Source organism: Apodemus sylvaticus, chromosome 10 (assembly GCF_947179515.1).
Source record: "Apodemus sylvaticus chromosome 10, mApoSyl1.1, whole genome shotgun sequence".
In the NCBI taxonomy this organism is placed as follows: Eukaryota; Metazoa; Chordata; class Mammalia; order Rodentia; family Muridae; genus Apodemus; species Apodemus sylvaticus.
Genome location: NC_067481.1, coordinates 14,455,889 through 14,470,526, shown reverse-complemented (window position 1 = coordinate 14,470,526; position 14,638 = coordinate 14,455,889). Strand labels below are relative to the sequence as shown.

At 37.5% G+C, this 14,638-nt stretch overlaps 1 protein-coding gene across 1 annotated transcript in view; it reads left to right on the top strand.

The window, feature by feature from the left end:
• The window catches only part of Cep112 (centrosomal protein 112), a 468,121-nt gene that overhangs the window by 98,469 nt on the left and 355,014 nt on the right, over positions 1-14,638 (top strand). The window contains 4 exon segments of the mRNA XM_052196570.1: positions 113-231; positions 3,396-3,539; positions 13,967-14,121; positions 14,416-14,545. Of these exon segments, the coding sequence (XP_052052530.1) occupies positions 113-231; positions 3,396-3,539; positions 13,967-14,121; positions 14,416-14,545 (548 nt within the window).

Below are 14,638 nucleotides of genomic sequence, written 5' to 3'. Positions count from 1 at the left end.
TAGAAAAGTAAGTTAGTGGAAACTTTCTACTAAATGTATCATTACATTTAGATATCAAATTCTAATATGGTTCCTAGAACTGGTGTAACTATATTCCCATTGTTTTTGACAGTTCAGATCCTTATACGTGACTGTCAGGTTATCAGAGAAACTAAAGAAAACCAGATAACCGAGCTGAAGAAGATCTGTGAGCAGAGCACAGAATCTCTGAATAATGACTGGGAAAAAAAGGTAAGCTCCCCAAGTCAGCCAAGGATGGTGCACATCTGAGAGGACGTGCAGACAATGCTGAAAACGTCAGGAGAAGCTAGAAATTGCTAGTGCTGCTCCATCTCAAAGCTATTCTAGAAAGAGTTTTGCTTTAACATCATATTTTATACTTATTTTAATGAATTTTGCATTTTTTGTCATAGCCAATAGGTTTTAACTAAAATGATTATGGAAATAATGGTTTTAATTTGGGATTTGAGTCATTTCTCTCTTAAAATGCCAGGAACAGTTATTTAACCCAGCTCGAAGATGATAGTGCAGACTTGTTTTGATGTGAGTAAAATCCCTAGTGGATAGTTCTGCTTGCATGCACTGGCGAAGCACTGAGGTGTTGGTACTGGGGCTTAGTGATCATCTTGGATCCCTGGTGTGCATCCCTGGTGTGCAAACAGACTTTAGAAAATTACAATTCAGTGGTCAGATTTGAAGTAGTACTTAGTCAAAACTACTTGTATTAAATTTGCAAAGCTGAAGGGTATTCTGGATGGCTGTTTCTGATCATCCTTACTCTTCTTGCCAAGCTAGAAACTGGAATCAAGGTTCTTGAGACTCTCACCAGTGGGGTACTGCATCTTTCCTGCTTTCTCTGTCTGCTTCTCTCCATGACTCGGCCTTCTGTTCCTCCAGCATCTTCCTTGCCAGATGGGAATTCACACTGCCTTCGTTAGCCCATGCCTTTCTCTCTGTTCATGGACAGTGAGTTAAAGGCATCTGTTAGAGACTCTTTTTAACTCCTGTGTTTCCCATCTTATAAGTGGCACTGGATCCAGGGAATGTAAGTTAGAATTCGATTCTCAGTAAGATGAAAGAAGGGATGGCTATGGCTAAGAGCAGCTTCCAGCCTTCACTCACCACTGAAACCTGTCTGGTTCTCCGCTTTTGGCTTCAGTTCCTTTACCTTTGTTCAGTGTTTTTGTTAAAGTTTCAGCCATTTAAGCAACTTAAGAGTATTGATCTCCATTTAGTTTGTGTTTCCCTGATCTGTCCATTGAAGAGAATGGGGTGTGTAAGTCCCCCACAATTATTGTGTGGGGTGCAATGTGTGCTTTAAGCATTTGTAAGGTTTCCTTAATGAATGCAGGTACCTTTGTATTTGGGGCATAGATGTTCAAAATTGAGAGTTCTTCCTGGTAGATTTTTCCTTTGATGAGTACAAAGTGCCCTTCTGTATTTTTTTTTTTGATGACTTTTGGTTGAAAGTCTATTTTATCTGATATTAGAATGGCTACTCCAGTTTGTTTCCTGGGACTATTTGCTTGGAGAACTGTTTTCCAGCCTTTTACTCTTAGTGTTTATCTTTGACACTGAGATGTGTTTCCTGTATGCAGCAAAATGTTGGGTCTTATTTATAAATCCAGTCTGTTAGTCTATGTCTTTTTATTGGGGAATTGATTCCATTGATGTTAAGAGATATTAAGGAATAGTGGTTGTTGCTTCCTGCTGTTTTTGATGTAATTTTTGTTTGTGTGGTTATCTTATTTTGGGTTTGTTGAAAGGAGATTATTTTCTTGCTTTTTCTTGAGTGTAGTTTCCCTCCCTTTGTTGGTGTTTTCCATTCATTTTCCTTTGACGGGCTGGATTTATGGAAAGATGCTGTGTAAATTTGTTTTTGTCATGAAAATTCTCGGTTTCTCCCAACACTACATCAGACAGAGGGCTTATATCCAAGATATACAAAGAACTCAAGAAGGTAGGCTCCAGAGAGCCAAATAACCCTATTTAAAAATGGGGTATAGAGCTAAACAAAGAATTTTCACCTTTAGAAGCACCTAAAGAAATGTTCAACATCCTTAGTCATCAGGGAAATGCAAATCAAAACAACCCTGAGATTTTACCTCACACCAGTCAGAATGGTTAAGATCAAAAACTCAGGAGAAAACAGGTGCTGCGAGGATGTGGAGAAAGAAGAACACTCCTCCACTGCTGGTGGGGTTGCAAGCTGGTACTACCACTCTGGAAATCAGTCTGGCGGTTCCTCAGGAAACTGGGAATGATACTTCCGGAGGACCCTGCTGTACCACTCCTGGGCATATACCCAGAGGATTCCCCAACATGTAATAAGGATACATGCTCCACTATGTTCATAGCAGCCCTATTTATAATAGCCAGAAGCTGGAAAGAACCCAGATGTCCCTCAAAGGAGGAATGGATACAGAAAATGTGGTATATATACACAATGGAGTACTATTCAGCCATTAGAAACAATGAATTCATGAAATTCTTAGACAAATGGATGGAACTGTAGAATATCATCCTAAGTGAGGTAACCCAGTCTCAAAAGAACACCATGGTATGCACTCACTGATAAACGGATATTAGCCTAGAAACTTGGAATACCCAAGACACAATTCACATATCAAATGATGCCCAAGAAGGAAGGAGTGACCCCTGGTCCTGGAAAGGCTCAGTGCAGCAGTGTAGCGGAATACCAGGACAGGGAAGTGGGAAGGGGTGGATTGGGGAACAGGGAGAGGGAAGAGGGCTTATGGGACTTTCAGGGAGTGGGGATCCAGGAAAGGAAAAATCACTTTAAATGTAACTAAAGAATATAGCAAATAAAAAAAAGAATATCGATCAATTAAGAGCTTTGCATGCAGCACTTGTGATGTACAATCCTTTTTTGATATCATTCTTACTCTGTGTATCTCACTAATAAACACGATCTTTGTGTTTGATGTTTTATTGGTTATGGAATGCCAAGCAAGTTTCTTTTTGGCATAGAATTTACATAGGACGCATTTCCACATTTATATTGTACAGCTGAAACAAATGATACAGATGCTGAATTACTGTTCACAAGAAACAACAAAACGATTGCTAATATGTGTTTTTCTGTTTGTATTTTGAAGACCACTAATACTATTATTTAACTGAGAAATATATTATCAATCAGGTTTACTTAATTTCTGCACAAGATAGGACATTTCTTTAAAATTTGCCATCAAAATTTTCTGTTCTGGAAAACAGGAAAAATTTGCATCCTTTTTGTATGGTATTTTTACTTGTGGGTTTTAGATTCTTGTTCAAATTACTTTATAGATATAAATAGGAATATTGAAAAGCATTTATTGATTTCAAAATGATGTATTCCGTGGTGGTGACAGACTCTCAACTTCATTGTGCAGCTTCACAATGCGGTAGCAGAAATGGAAAAGGAAAAATTTGAGCTTCAGAAGCACCATACAGAGACTATTCAGGAACTGCTGGAGGACACCAATGTGCGTCTGAGTAAAATGGAGGGCGACTACATGCTGCAGACGCAGTCCACAGTGAGTGTCGTCTTCTCTGGCTACCTTAGTTCTCATGGCCTTATGCTTCACTGATATGCACTGTCCATAAACTTTTTGTGAAATTTAAATGAAGAGCATTGCTTTCTTACAGGAGACAGCAGCAATGTACAGGCCTAGAGTTCACTAAGATGCTGACCCGGACTCGTCTGTGTTCCTTATGCTTCTCAATCGCTTAGAAGTAGCTGCAAATTTATTTCATTAATTTTTAGTTCAGAAATAATTATTTTCTTTTAAAAATTCTTTTAATCTGAAGATAGAAGTATTTTTCTCAAAATATTTAAAGTTGGTGTGAAGGAAGTATTACAGCATATTCTGACACATTTTCTTAGTAGAGCATTATCTGAAGCACCATATATATATGTCATTTGGAGAAATCTCAAATCCTTAACAGTTTAGATTTCTTCTTAATGCTTTGTATGTTAATTGCGAAAATAATAGGAAGTTGTTGGAAATATTAAATTGACACACAAATGAAGTTATACATAATATACTTAATATTTAGTTGTTGATCCTATCTTTGAAAATGAAACACATAAAAATAGTTATATAAGTGAAAAAGACAGACTGTCACCATGAACCTGTCACAGAGGCTCCTTATATAACATTAGGCTAAGATGCAAATAAATTACCAACAGATCCAGGATACAGAGACTAACCTTCAAATGCATGCCCTGAGCCAGTCAGGGTTCCACCTCTTAAAGGCTTGACAGGTTCCTGAAATAGCACAGCTACCTGGAAACAAAGCTTTCAAAACATGACCCTATGGGAAACAGTTCAGATTCAAATCATAACAGTGTTGGAAATGCAGCGGTGAAGTTGAAATTGACCTGACAGGTTCAAAAAAGCACAGGACTCTGAGAGGCTATAGAGGTGTCAGGCCATCTTGGATCTGTTAGCAGCAGTAAGGGAGGGTACAAGGACTAATGCACCTATATTTGCATGTGGTCCAGGTGTCTCTGATGCAACTTTTAAAATGAGAGAATGAGCACCAACAGGATGCTGCATGTCTATGGTCTCCCCCATATTAGCTGGGTTGTCTTGAGTCCTAACTCCTCAGGAAAAAGCTAGGTGATTTTCTGAAGAGAAGGAAGGCTCTGGGTTTGGTGCAGTTTGCTAAGTGTGGTGGACAGATTCCCCAGAGTCCTTGAAGTCCTTTGAATTCTTGGAATGGCGGGCTGTAAAGTACTACTGCCTGACCTCCCAGAGAAGACAGTTAAAACCAAGGAAGAGTGTCAGTGTGCCTTTAGATGTTTACTCTCAGATAACAGTGTGGCTGTGCTGGCATGTGCACATTACTAAAAGCTGTGGCCTCTAGTGCTTTCCAAGTGAGTAAGTAGTTTTAAACACTAATAGATTCCTAGGTTTTACACACACTAACTGTCACTATTGTGTTTCTAAAAATGTCATTTTTCATTATTTTGAGGGCTTTAAATATTTTTTCATTTGTTATGATAAATGTATGCATAGAAATTCTTTTTTCTTTTTTAAGATCTTCTCTTAGGCCTTATTTTGTATTTTGTATTTTTTTCTCTTAGGCCTTCTCACTCTTCTTTATTTCTATCTGTGAAAGCTTATTTTATTCTATTTTCATCAATCCATTCTTTAATAGATTTTCCACTTATTGCATTTGTTACACTTTTACTTTAACTTCTTTTTCATGCCCAGTATTTTTGTTTGACTCTGAAAAAACCTCCTAATATATGTAAGTGGTTAAGCATGAGCTAGTGAATGAGACAGTAACCCCTTTTCTTCATAGTTTCTGCTTGATCTCCTGTTTGTGCTCCTGCCTTCACTCTCCTCACCATGGGTTGCAATTATGTTGGACTCTGAACTCATGTCCTTGGGGTTTGCCATTCTGATACATATTCGGGAAAACAGGAAATCAAGTTTTTCGTTGCTTAGTGTGAACTTATACTGCCTTGTTTAATGTCAACGTGAGAAAATCTAGAATTATTTGGGAAGAAGAAATGCAATTCAGAAAATCTTCCCATCAGATTGACCTATGGAGAATCCTGTGGTGTGTTTTCTTAATAATACGGGCGTGCCCAGTTCCCTGAGGTCTATGCTGCCTCTAGTCTGGTAATCCTTGGTTATATAAGAAAGCAGGCTGAGTAAGCTATGAACAGTTTTCCTCTATGACTTCTGCATCAGGTTCCTGTTCCTGTCTTGAGTTCCTGCTTTGATTTCCTTAAATGATAGACTATAATGTAGGAGAGGAAGCAAAATAAACCCCTTTCTCCACAAGTTGCTTTTGGTCCTGGTGTTTTATCTCAGCAATGGAAAGCAAACTAAGATAGAGCTTGTTGAGGTGAGGAGACGGTGAGTCTCAGGATAGAGGCTTCTGAAAGGCCCACTGGCAGCTTCTCATATGTGAGATGCAGGCTTCACCAATCTTAAAGGAATATAGCTTTGGAGAGAGATGGCGTCCCTAGATTATAACAATCAGTCAATGGGTTTTAGAGGGAGAGGTGACCTTTGAATGAAGGAAGCCTGTAACTCCATCAGATTTACCCATCCTTTAAACTTGCTGCATTTTTTCCTATTTCCCCTGCTGCTTCTTTTTCTCTCTTCTTTCTTCATCTCCTTTTACTTTTCCTCTCTTCCATTCCCTTTACTCCCCTTCTCTTCATTTTCCCCTTTCCTGTTTCTTGTGCCCTCCTCTTCCCTTCCCATCTTCCTCCACCTACTCTCATCCTTCCCTCCCCCTCAGTTTCTATTTTTTCCTTTCCCAGTCTCCTTCCCTTCCCTTTCCTTTGAAACAAAGTTTGGCTTCAACTCTAGCCTCCCCAGTGCATTGCCACATGAGTCCTGCCTTTTGTGTCTTGTTGAACAAATCTCTCTCTACTGAAAGTGCAGGATGCTTCACCATATGCTTTACTAAACATTTTATAGTTTTGCTTTGACTATAGTCATATTATAGTTATATTAGACTATAGTTTATAGTCTTTTACCTCTGTAGTTGTTGCTTTGCTGTGATTAGTGAAAGATTGGAATCTAATGTCAATGGTTTTGTATGCATGACTTTTTTTTTCCAGTTTTACTTGGAGTCTTTCTTCCTCTCTCCATCTGTCTTGACTGTTGCTATGTAACTTCTTTTCAATGAAAGTCTTGATTGTTTATGGCTGGCTAGTTTCTCTGGCTTTTCTGACATCATTTCTGTAGCTTATAGTTACTTGTGATGTTCAATGTGGCAGTCTGTCTTCCTTGTTGAGTACAATTGTCCTGTTTGAGCCCTTTTCTTTGATGGTCACATTTAGAATCTGTGCTCCACAATCATAAGAAACATGAGAATATCTATTCTTTAGAAAGACATCATCTGTGATATTTCTGATGTTTACTGTTAAAAGTCACATACTTTTGGAGGCTAGAGAGGTTGTTCAATGGTTAAGAGCCTTTGTTGCTTATACAGAGCACCTGTGTTTAGCTATCAGCACACACACTGCAGCTTACAACTCTCTGTTACTTCAGTTTCTGATGGTTGGGTGCTTCCTTGGGCACTGCACACATGTGGTGCATAGACATATATGCAGGCAAAATATCTAGACACATTAAACACATACATACATAATACATAAATATTTTATATATATTAATAGATATACTTTTGCTTTAAATGTTTATCACAGATTTTAACCCCTTATGAATATATAACAAATATTTTACAGTGCAGTACACTGACTAGAATTTATATAAGATGTTAAATAATGGTGAGAAACAGTTTCTAAATCAAAGTTATTTCAAAAGATATGTAGACTCAGAATTTGAAGAAAGACTGCTTCTCTATTATCATTATTTGTTCATTGTTTAAACTAGCATATGAATAATGGCTGCCATTATGGTGCTTCATGCATATTTTGTTTTTATTTGTCCCCCTTCCCATTGCCTTCCCTCATCCCTGTCCTTTTTGCTGTCCCCTTCCTTCTTCTCCCAAAGCCTCTGTTGCCCTCATCTCACATGTTCCAATTCCTTGTTTGTTCTTTCGCTGCAATCAACCATTTCTAACTGCACACACATACACACACACACACACACACACACACACACACACTTATACACACTCATAATGTGTATAGTGTTTTCTACTTAGAATCATTTTCTTGAAAATATTTCTTATTCTCTGTAGCTAAATAAAAATTAATATAATATACAAAAGTATATATCCAACCTGTTACTAATGCTTCTATCAAGACACAATTATTTTGTCATAATTATGTACTTAGACATTCAGCTTAGCAAAAAGAAACGCACATATAAAAATAAATAAAAGTGGTTTCCTTTTACTTTGCTCTTATTATGTATGAAAACCATAACAAAACAAAGAATACACCTACTCATACTTGTTATTTAACATGTAGAAGAGACAAGATAGAAAGTAAAGTATCTGTATAATAAAACTAATGTTGGTGAAACTTTATGTGACGTCCCTCTGGTGCTGGGCAGTGACATTCAGACACACAAACATAAACCTTGCAGTATGACATGTGCTTTAGTTACCTAACATTGTCAAATGACTTAGGTGACTTGGAACAGCACAGATGTATTGTCTAACAGTTCCCAGCCAGCCAGTAAAACTCATGGTATCAGCAGAACCTGCTGTCTTTGAAGATGCTGTAAGTGAAAGAACTTTTCTTGCCTCTTTTAGCTTCTTGTGAGGGCAGACAGCCCTGACATTCTTTGACTGCCAGCTGCAATTCTCCAGCATGTGCTGTGCCATCCCTCGATGGTCTGCATGTTCTCTGTGCCAGTATCCGCATGTAGCCTTTTTGTGAGGACACTATCTATGGACTCAGGACTCTGTGCTCAGAATGACTCATACTAAATTGGTTATATCTAAAAACTTCTGTTAATATATTTACAGATGGTATTGAAGCTTAATGGCAAAGAACTTGCCTAGCATGTATGAGGCCTTGGGTCCAATTTCTAATACTGCACAGAACAAACAAAGTCACATTAGTTACAGGTCTTGGGCATTGTGAGGTGCAGCACAGAAGAGTAAGTAAAAAAATTTTGTGTTTAATGGTTACTAAACCAGAAAATTAGGACAAAATACACTTAATCAAGTTCTATATTTTAAACACTAATAAGATATATATATATATATATATATATATATATATATATATATATATCTTATTAAAACATAGGAAACTGACTTAATATCAATACCTGTCTGCATCTCATAAATCATGCTGACTTTTGCCACTAGCTTGATCTCACTCTTGAGAATTGCTGCATCAGTTGTCTTTATCTGTTTTAGTTGTATCAGCTCACCTTTCTTTTCCCTTTCTCCTAGCTTGGTTGGTTGCTTTTTTCCCTTTTCTATTTCTGAATTCTTTTCTTGACTTCCATTCTTTGTCTCCTTACTCATGATTGTTCTGTTTGTCTCAGGCTTAGGACCACACAATCTCTGTCAATCCTCACAGTCACTACCAAGTAGACTCGTTTTGCTCATTTTTAAAATTGTTCTTGGATCTATCTGACATCTGTCTTCCATCTATAACATCTACCTACCTATCTGTATTTGATTTTTACTCATATCTGAATTATTTGCTAAGGGATTCTCTGAAGATATAATCTTTAGTAATCCAGTAAAATATGGTCTTGGGTGTGTTCTGGGTAGTGTGAACATCAGATGTGAGCTGTACTTTGGGAAGTGGCCTGAGCCTGAGGGCACATGCTGACTTCCATGCTGTAGGGACTGGTAGGGGCCTTGTTCCTCTTTATCCCCATTATTTAAGAATTAACTTGGAATGTACTTATTTTTTTTTTTTTTACAATTTCATCATTCCAGAATAGGGATTTTTAAACAAAGATAAACATTTAGCAAAGCTAAACATTTAATTTGATGGAATTAAAAAAAATCAGCCTACAGAAATCATAATAAATCCAGGCTAGAAAGAGATTATTCATGAGTATTTAAATCTTAGTTGTTATACTGTATATAGTTGACTTACTCAGTGAAGTTTAAGATGGAGGCATATGAGGGTAATCACATAGTAACCCACTTACAAACCTATACTGCTGCTTAGAAGGTTTGGCAGGGAATGATTGGGGAATTTTTATTTCTAGAGTATTCCACATGTATATTTTACATTTGAAAAATATTATTTTTTATGTACTTAAATATTTTACTCACATTTGTGTATGTGCATTGTGTGAATTTCTGGAACACATAGACACCAGAAAAATGCATTGGATCACTTTGAACTGGAATTATATATATTTTTGAACCATCATGTGGAGGCTGGGAACTGAACCTGGGTCCTCTGCAAGATCAGTTATTGTTCTTAACTACTAAGGCATTGCATCATCCCCTATATATTTTACAATGGATTTCTTTGGGATAGACTGATTGGCCCAGTCATTGAGTGTGCTTGTTGTTTTTCCTAAGAACCCAAATTTGATTCCCAGCACCCACATTGGTTGGCTTACAACTGCCTGTCGGTGGGTCCTACGTGTTCTTTTGTCTTCTGGAGGCAACCTTACATACTTATGTATATGGACGTGGGGACACACATATCCCTAAAATAAATAATTAAAAACCTTATGTTTTAAAGATTATTTTTGTTGTATTTTAAACCTGATGTCTTTTGACTTTAATCTAAGCCTACCAAGATATTCAAGACATGAGTGGGTAATGAGCTGAGAGAAATTTTGTGATAATGGGTTGTTATTTTTGCAGCTCTGAAGATTAATAAGTTTTTGAGTCTTATTTCACTTACAAAGAATTGCTCTCAAAGGAGCTTAGAAATGATCAGGATTCCCTAACCAACCCCTTTTATCATACATTACTCATGTAAGACCATGCTGTGGCCATCAAATTATAGCACTAATCTTATCTTAGCAGTGGTTAACAGGAGTAACACTAAGGGGACTGGAGAGATGGCTCAATGTGGAAGAGCATTTGCTGCTCTTGTAGAAAACCTGGGTTTGGTTCCTACAACCCACATGGCAGTTCACAAATACTTTGTAAGTCTAGTTCCAGGGGATCTAATGCCCTCTTCTTACCTCCATGGATACCAAACATGCGTGTGGCAAACTTATGTACACGAAGGCCAATGCTCAGATAAAATAACCAACCAACCAACAAGCCAACCAACCATCCAATTAACAATAAAAATGTTTAACAGCAAAAATAATTTATGATTAATTTATGCTTGGGAGCTAAGCATTCAACAGTCATACTCAGCATTTCACCCAGTTATGGATCCAGTCAGTGGCTGAAAGAGACTTCTCTAACCAAATAGTATAACTATAAATTAGAAGACAATTTAACTACATGCCCATTTGGCCAAATTACAGCAATGCATTCCTCCCAACTATCTTTGGTCTCCATCACCATAGGCTTTTGAATAGTTCTATACCATTATATATGAAGAACCTCAAATACAATCAGAGGGAAGTTATCCCCAGAACACCCACACCGTTATTGTGCCTGTCAGCATAGTTTGCTGTGTAGTTCAGGATTGTAGCACTTTTGGTTTATAGATGGGTATGATCACTTTTCTCCCCTATAGCCTGCATAGAACCTTCTAGAACTATGAATCTATACATGTCAGCCAGCAGGGAGAAGCTTCCAATGGAGTACCAGCTTGGTTTTTCTATGTTCTGTATCCCGAGTGCAATGTCTTCAGCAATAGTCTTTTATTCTAGTTAAGGTGAGCAGTGGCAGTAGTCTTGCTTGGTTTTGGAATCTCTGAAGATTGTCTAGCCAACATGCACTTGGTACTGGAATTTTGGTTTGAAATCCAATGACTTCTGGGAATAAAGGTAACCATCTATGTAGAGAACTTCATTCATATATTTTTTTAAGTTGTACTTTTATTTAGCATATAAAGCAACATGCTTTTGTTTGTCATTATCCCTTAGTTTTGCAGACTCCTTCCCTCCTTCCCCTTCTTCCTACTCCTACCTTGTCTTGGTGTTTCCTTCTCTAGGCTTCCTCCTTTTGCTGTTCCTCTCTCCACCCTGCTCTCAGGACCTCCCAACCTCAGGGTTCCTTTGTTGCTTGCTGGCTCCTACTTACACTTCAGCTTAAATCCAGTTATCTAAAAAGTCTAGCCTAAGATCTGCATTTGAGGGGATATACAGAGTTTTTGTTTTTGAAATTAGGTTATTTCCATTAATATAATTGTCTTGCTAGTACTATACAAGATTTTCAATTTCTCTACATCCTCAACAAGTTTGTTATAGCATAGATAACTTTATTTAGCAGGAATAGCCAATGACTACAGCTTACAAGTATCTTATTTAGGTCCAATAAAGTTTTAACATTTGATTAATACCCAAATTAAAAATTTATGTTCACCTTATCACTGATCTCTTCTGTGATACCTGACATTTGAGATCACAGTATTGTTAGAATGTTTGTCACTTTCTTTATTGAAACAGTAGATATCTGCCCCTCGCATTTCTTCTTCTTTTCTTATAAAAAAGTAGTTTGTAATTTCATGTGAGTATTTCCTCTTATCCTCACTATATTCAATTATTAATATTGTAGAAAAAGATAGTTTTCTGGCTGATGGAGACATTTTTTTACTTAAGCAAAGCCTGTAGGTTTAACTCTATCTATTCAGCCCCTAGGTCTTGATTTATTTCATTGGCAACCATGTTATTTTATAACAGTTTATAATAGCTACTCATTTCTTTCTTTGAATATGGGTAATCTTTGAATATGGGAAATCAAGATTCATTTGGAATTCTTGTCTCCTGTCTCTATACAGTGACCAAACCTCACTTTGTGCAGTGTTCTTCTGAGAACTTTTGCTGCTTCAAGGCTCAGTGGTCTTGGCTACTCCTGCTTTGAGTTTCTTGTCCAGTCCTCATTCAAGTTTAGAAAATACCTCTAGGAGTAAAAAAGAAAGAAAAAGCAAAAGGGTGGGGAGTGCAACTTACAGGGAAGGCTGGCACAGCCTGCGGCTCCTCCTCTTCCTCAGTCCAGCCTGTCTGGGCATCACAACCCCTTCCTGATGTGTTTCAGGCTGATTTCTGTGTCTTTTATGTGTTCTTAACAGGAGAGTTATGGTCTGTATGACACCCCTCATAAGCCGAATTCCCCCTCCTAGGCTTCTGAGGTGGAGTAGCAGTCCTGATTTTCCTAGACATTGTCTCCTTTGTACCAATTCCACAGAAGGATCCCCTGGATTCCCTGGATCCACCACTTAAAATTGGAGAGCAAAGCTTCCTTCTTGTTTGTGTCACAAGTGTGTCACTGCAGGAATGTAGTTCAGAGTGGCCTCAGAGGGGAGCTACCTTCCTTAAGCAGCTGGCTCAGCAGTACAGAGGGGATGCAGGGGTGCATTGGGTTAGCATGCGGCTGCACGTATGCTCTGTCCTGGTAAGACACTCACTGATGTGCTGCTTTCAATTTCACGTACTTGGAAGTTGTTGCAGCAAAATTTAACTCGCCAATCTATTCAGTTTTATAATGAAGAAAAGGTGAAATGAAGAGAGAATGTTGGAGTTTAATAGTGATGTTTAAACTTCATCTTAACTATTTGTTGTAGAAAAACAGTAGGAAAGAAGGACCACGCTAACCTTTTCCTACTTGCATTTATTAGAAGAGTGGTTGTTAAAATGAAAGCCAGTTGTTTCTCAGCTAATGCTGGCTTAGTGCAGTTTTGAATAAAGCATTTAGAAGCTCATAAACACCTTTATTCAGGCTTTAAATGCAGCCCTGCCAAAGTGAAGAATTCAAAATAACTTAAATACCAAATAAAAAAGAGGCAATTTATTTGAATAATGCTTTTGAATACCTTAGAAAAATAGAAAACACCTTTAAATGAAATAGAAAAATCTAACGGATGAAACAAATAAGAATTTATGTGATAAATTATACTTTCTAGTAATGTATATGTTATATAGTACTCCTTGCATTAAAAGGTGGAGTTATGGATTCATTTTAAAATATCCTGATTAGAACCTTAAGTGAAAGGGACAAAGCTGAAGTATGAGCAGGCACAGAGGGATTGCAGTCCACCTGAGGGGAGCATCGATACTCTCATGGGAACATTTCACACTCGGCAAACATTCCACAGAGGAGTGAATGGTTGGATAGGTGTAAACATGTTGTTGATTTTATGGTAAAAAGGTGATATTTCATTAGGCCAGGTGGGGGTGGTACATGCCTTTAATCTTAGCACTTAGGAGGCTGAGACAGACAGATCTGAGTTCAATACCAGCCTGGTTTGTAAAGAGAGTTCCAGGACAGCCAAGGCTACACATAAAAACCCTGTCTCAAACAAAACAACAACAACAAAAAGTTATTTTTAGAGATTTAATTTTTCCTAATATTGATTCTGGTTTATTTGGTCTTATTACTCTAATTTGTTTCTTCATAGTGCTCATTGGCACACATGGCTGAAAAACTAATTAGAGGTTTTCCTAACGATGACTTGCGCTTTTAGAACCACATGATTAAAGAACTGGAGGCCCGTGTCCAGCAACTGATGGGAGAAGCAGAGAACAGCAATCTACAGAGGCAGAAATTGACCCAAGAAAAAATGGAGCTGGAAAGATGCTACCAGATAACATGTAGTGAATTACAGGAGTTAAAGACAAGGTAGTGTGACAGCTGTCTGTGGGCACAGAGCTCACACTCTGACTGTAGGTGACTGTAAGCAGGTCACACTTGGTGTAGTAAATCTTATGACATTAGTACCAAGTGGATTCTTTACATATTTTTTAAATACTTAAAAACATAGTGTTTGAAATCAGTTGATGAAAATATGGATATTTGCTTCATATATAAAAAGAGAGTATATTTAAATTTAGTTGATTATTAGTTTAGTTGATAACCATTTTACAGATTGGTTCCAAAAATATATATAACATTATTTTCATCTTACTGTTTTAGACGTAACATACTACATAAAGAGAAAGAGCATCTTGTAAATGACTATGAGCAAAATGTGAAATTACTAAAATCCAAATACGATTCTGACATAAATCTCCTGAGACAAGAGCATGCACTTTCAGCTTCTAAGGTATTGTACGTGTTTGCAGCCACATTTGCACACATTTTCAGCCATTGCAGTGCTCTCTCAGCCGGTCATTTCCATTTGAGATTAGTCCCTTCC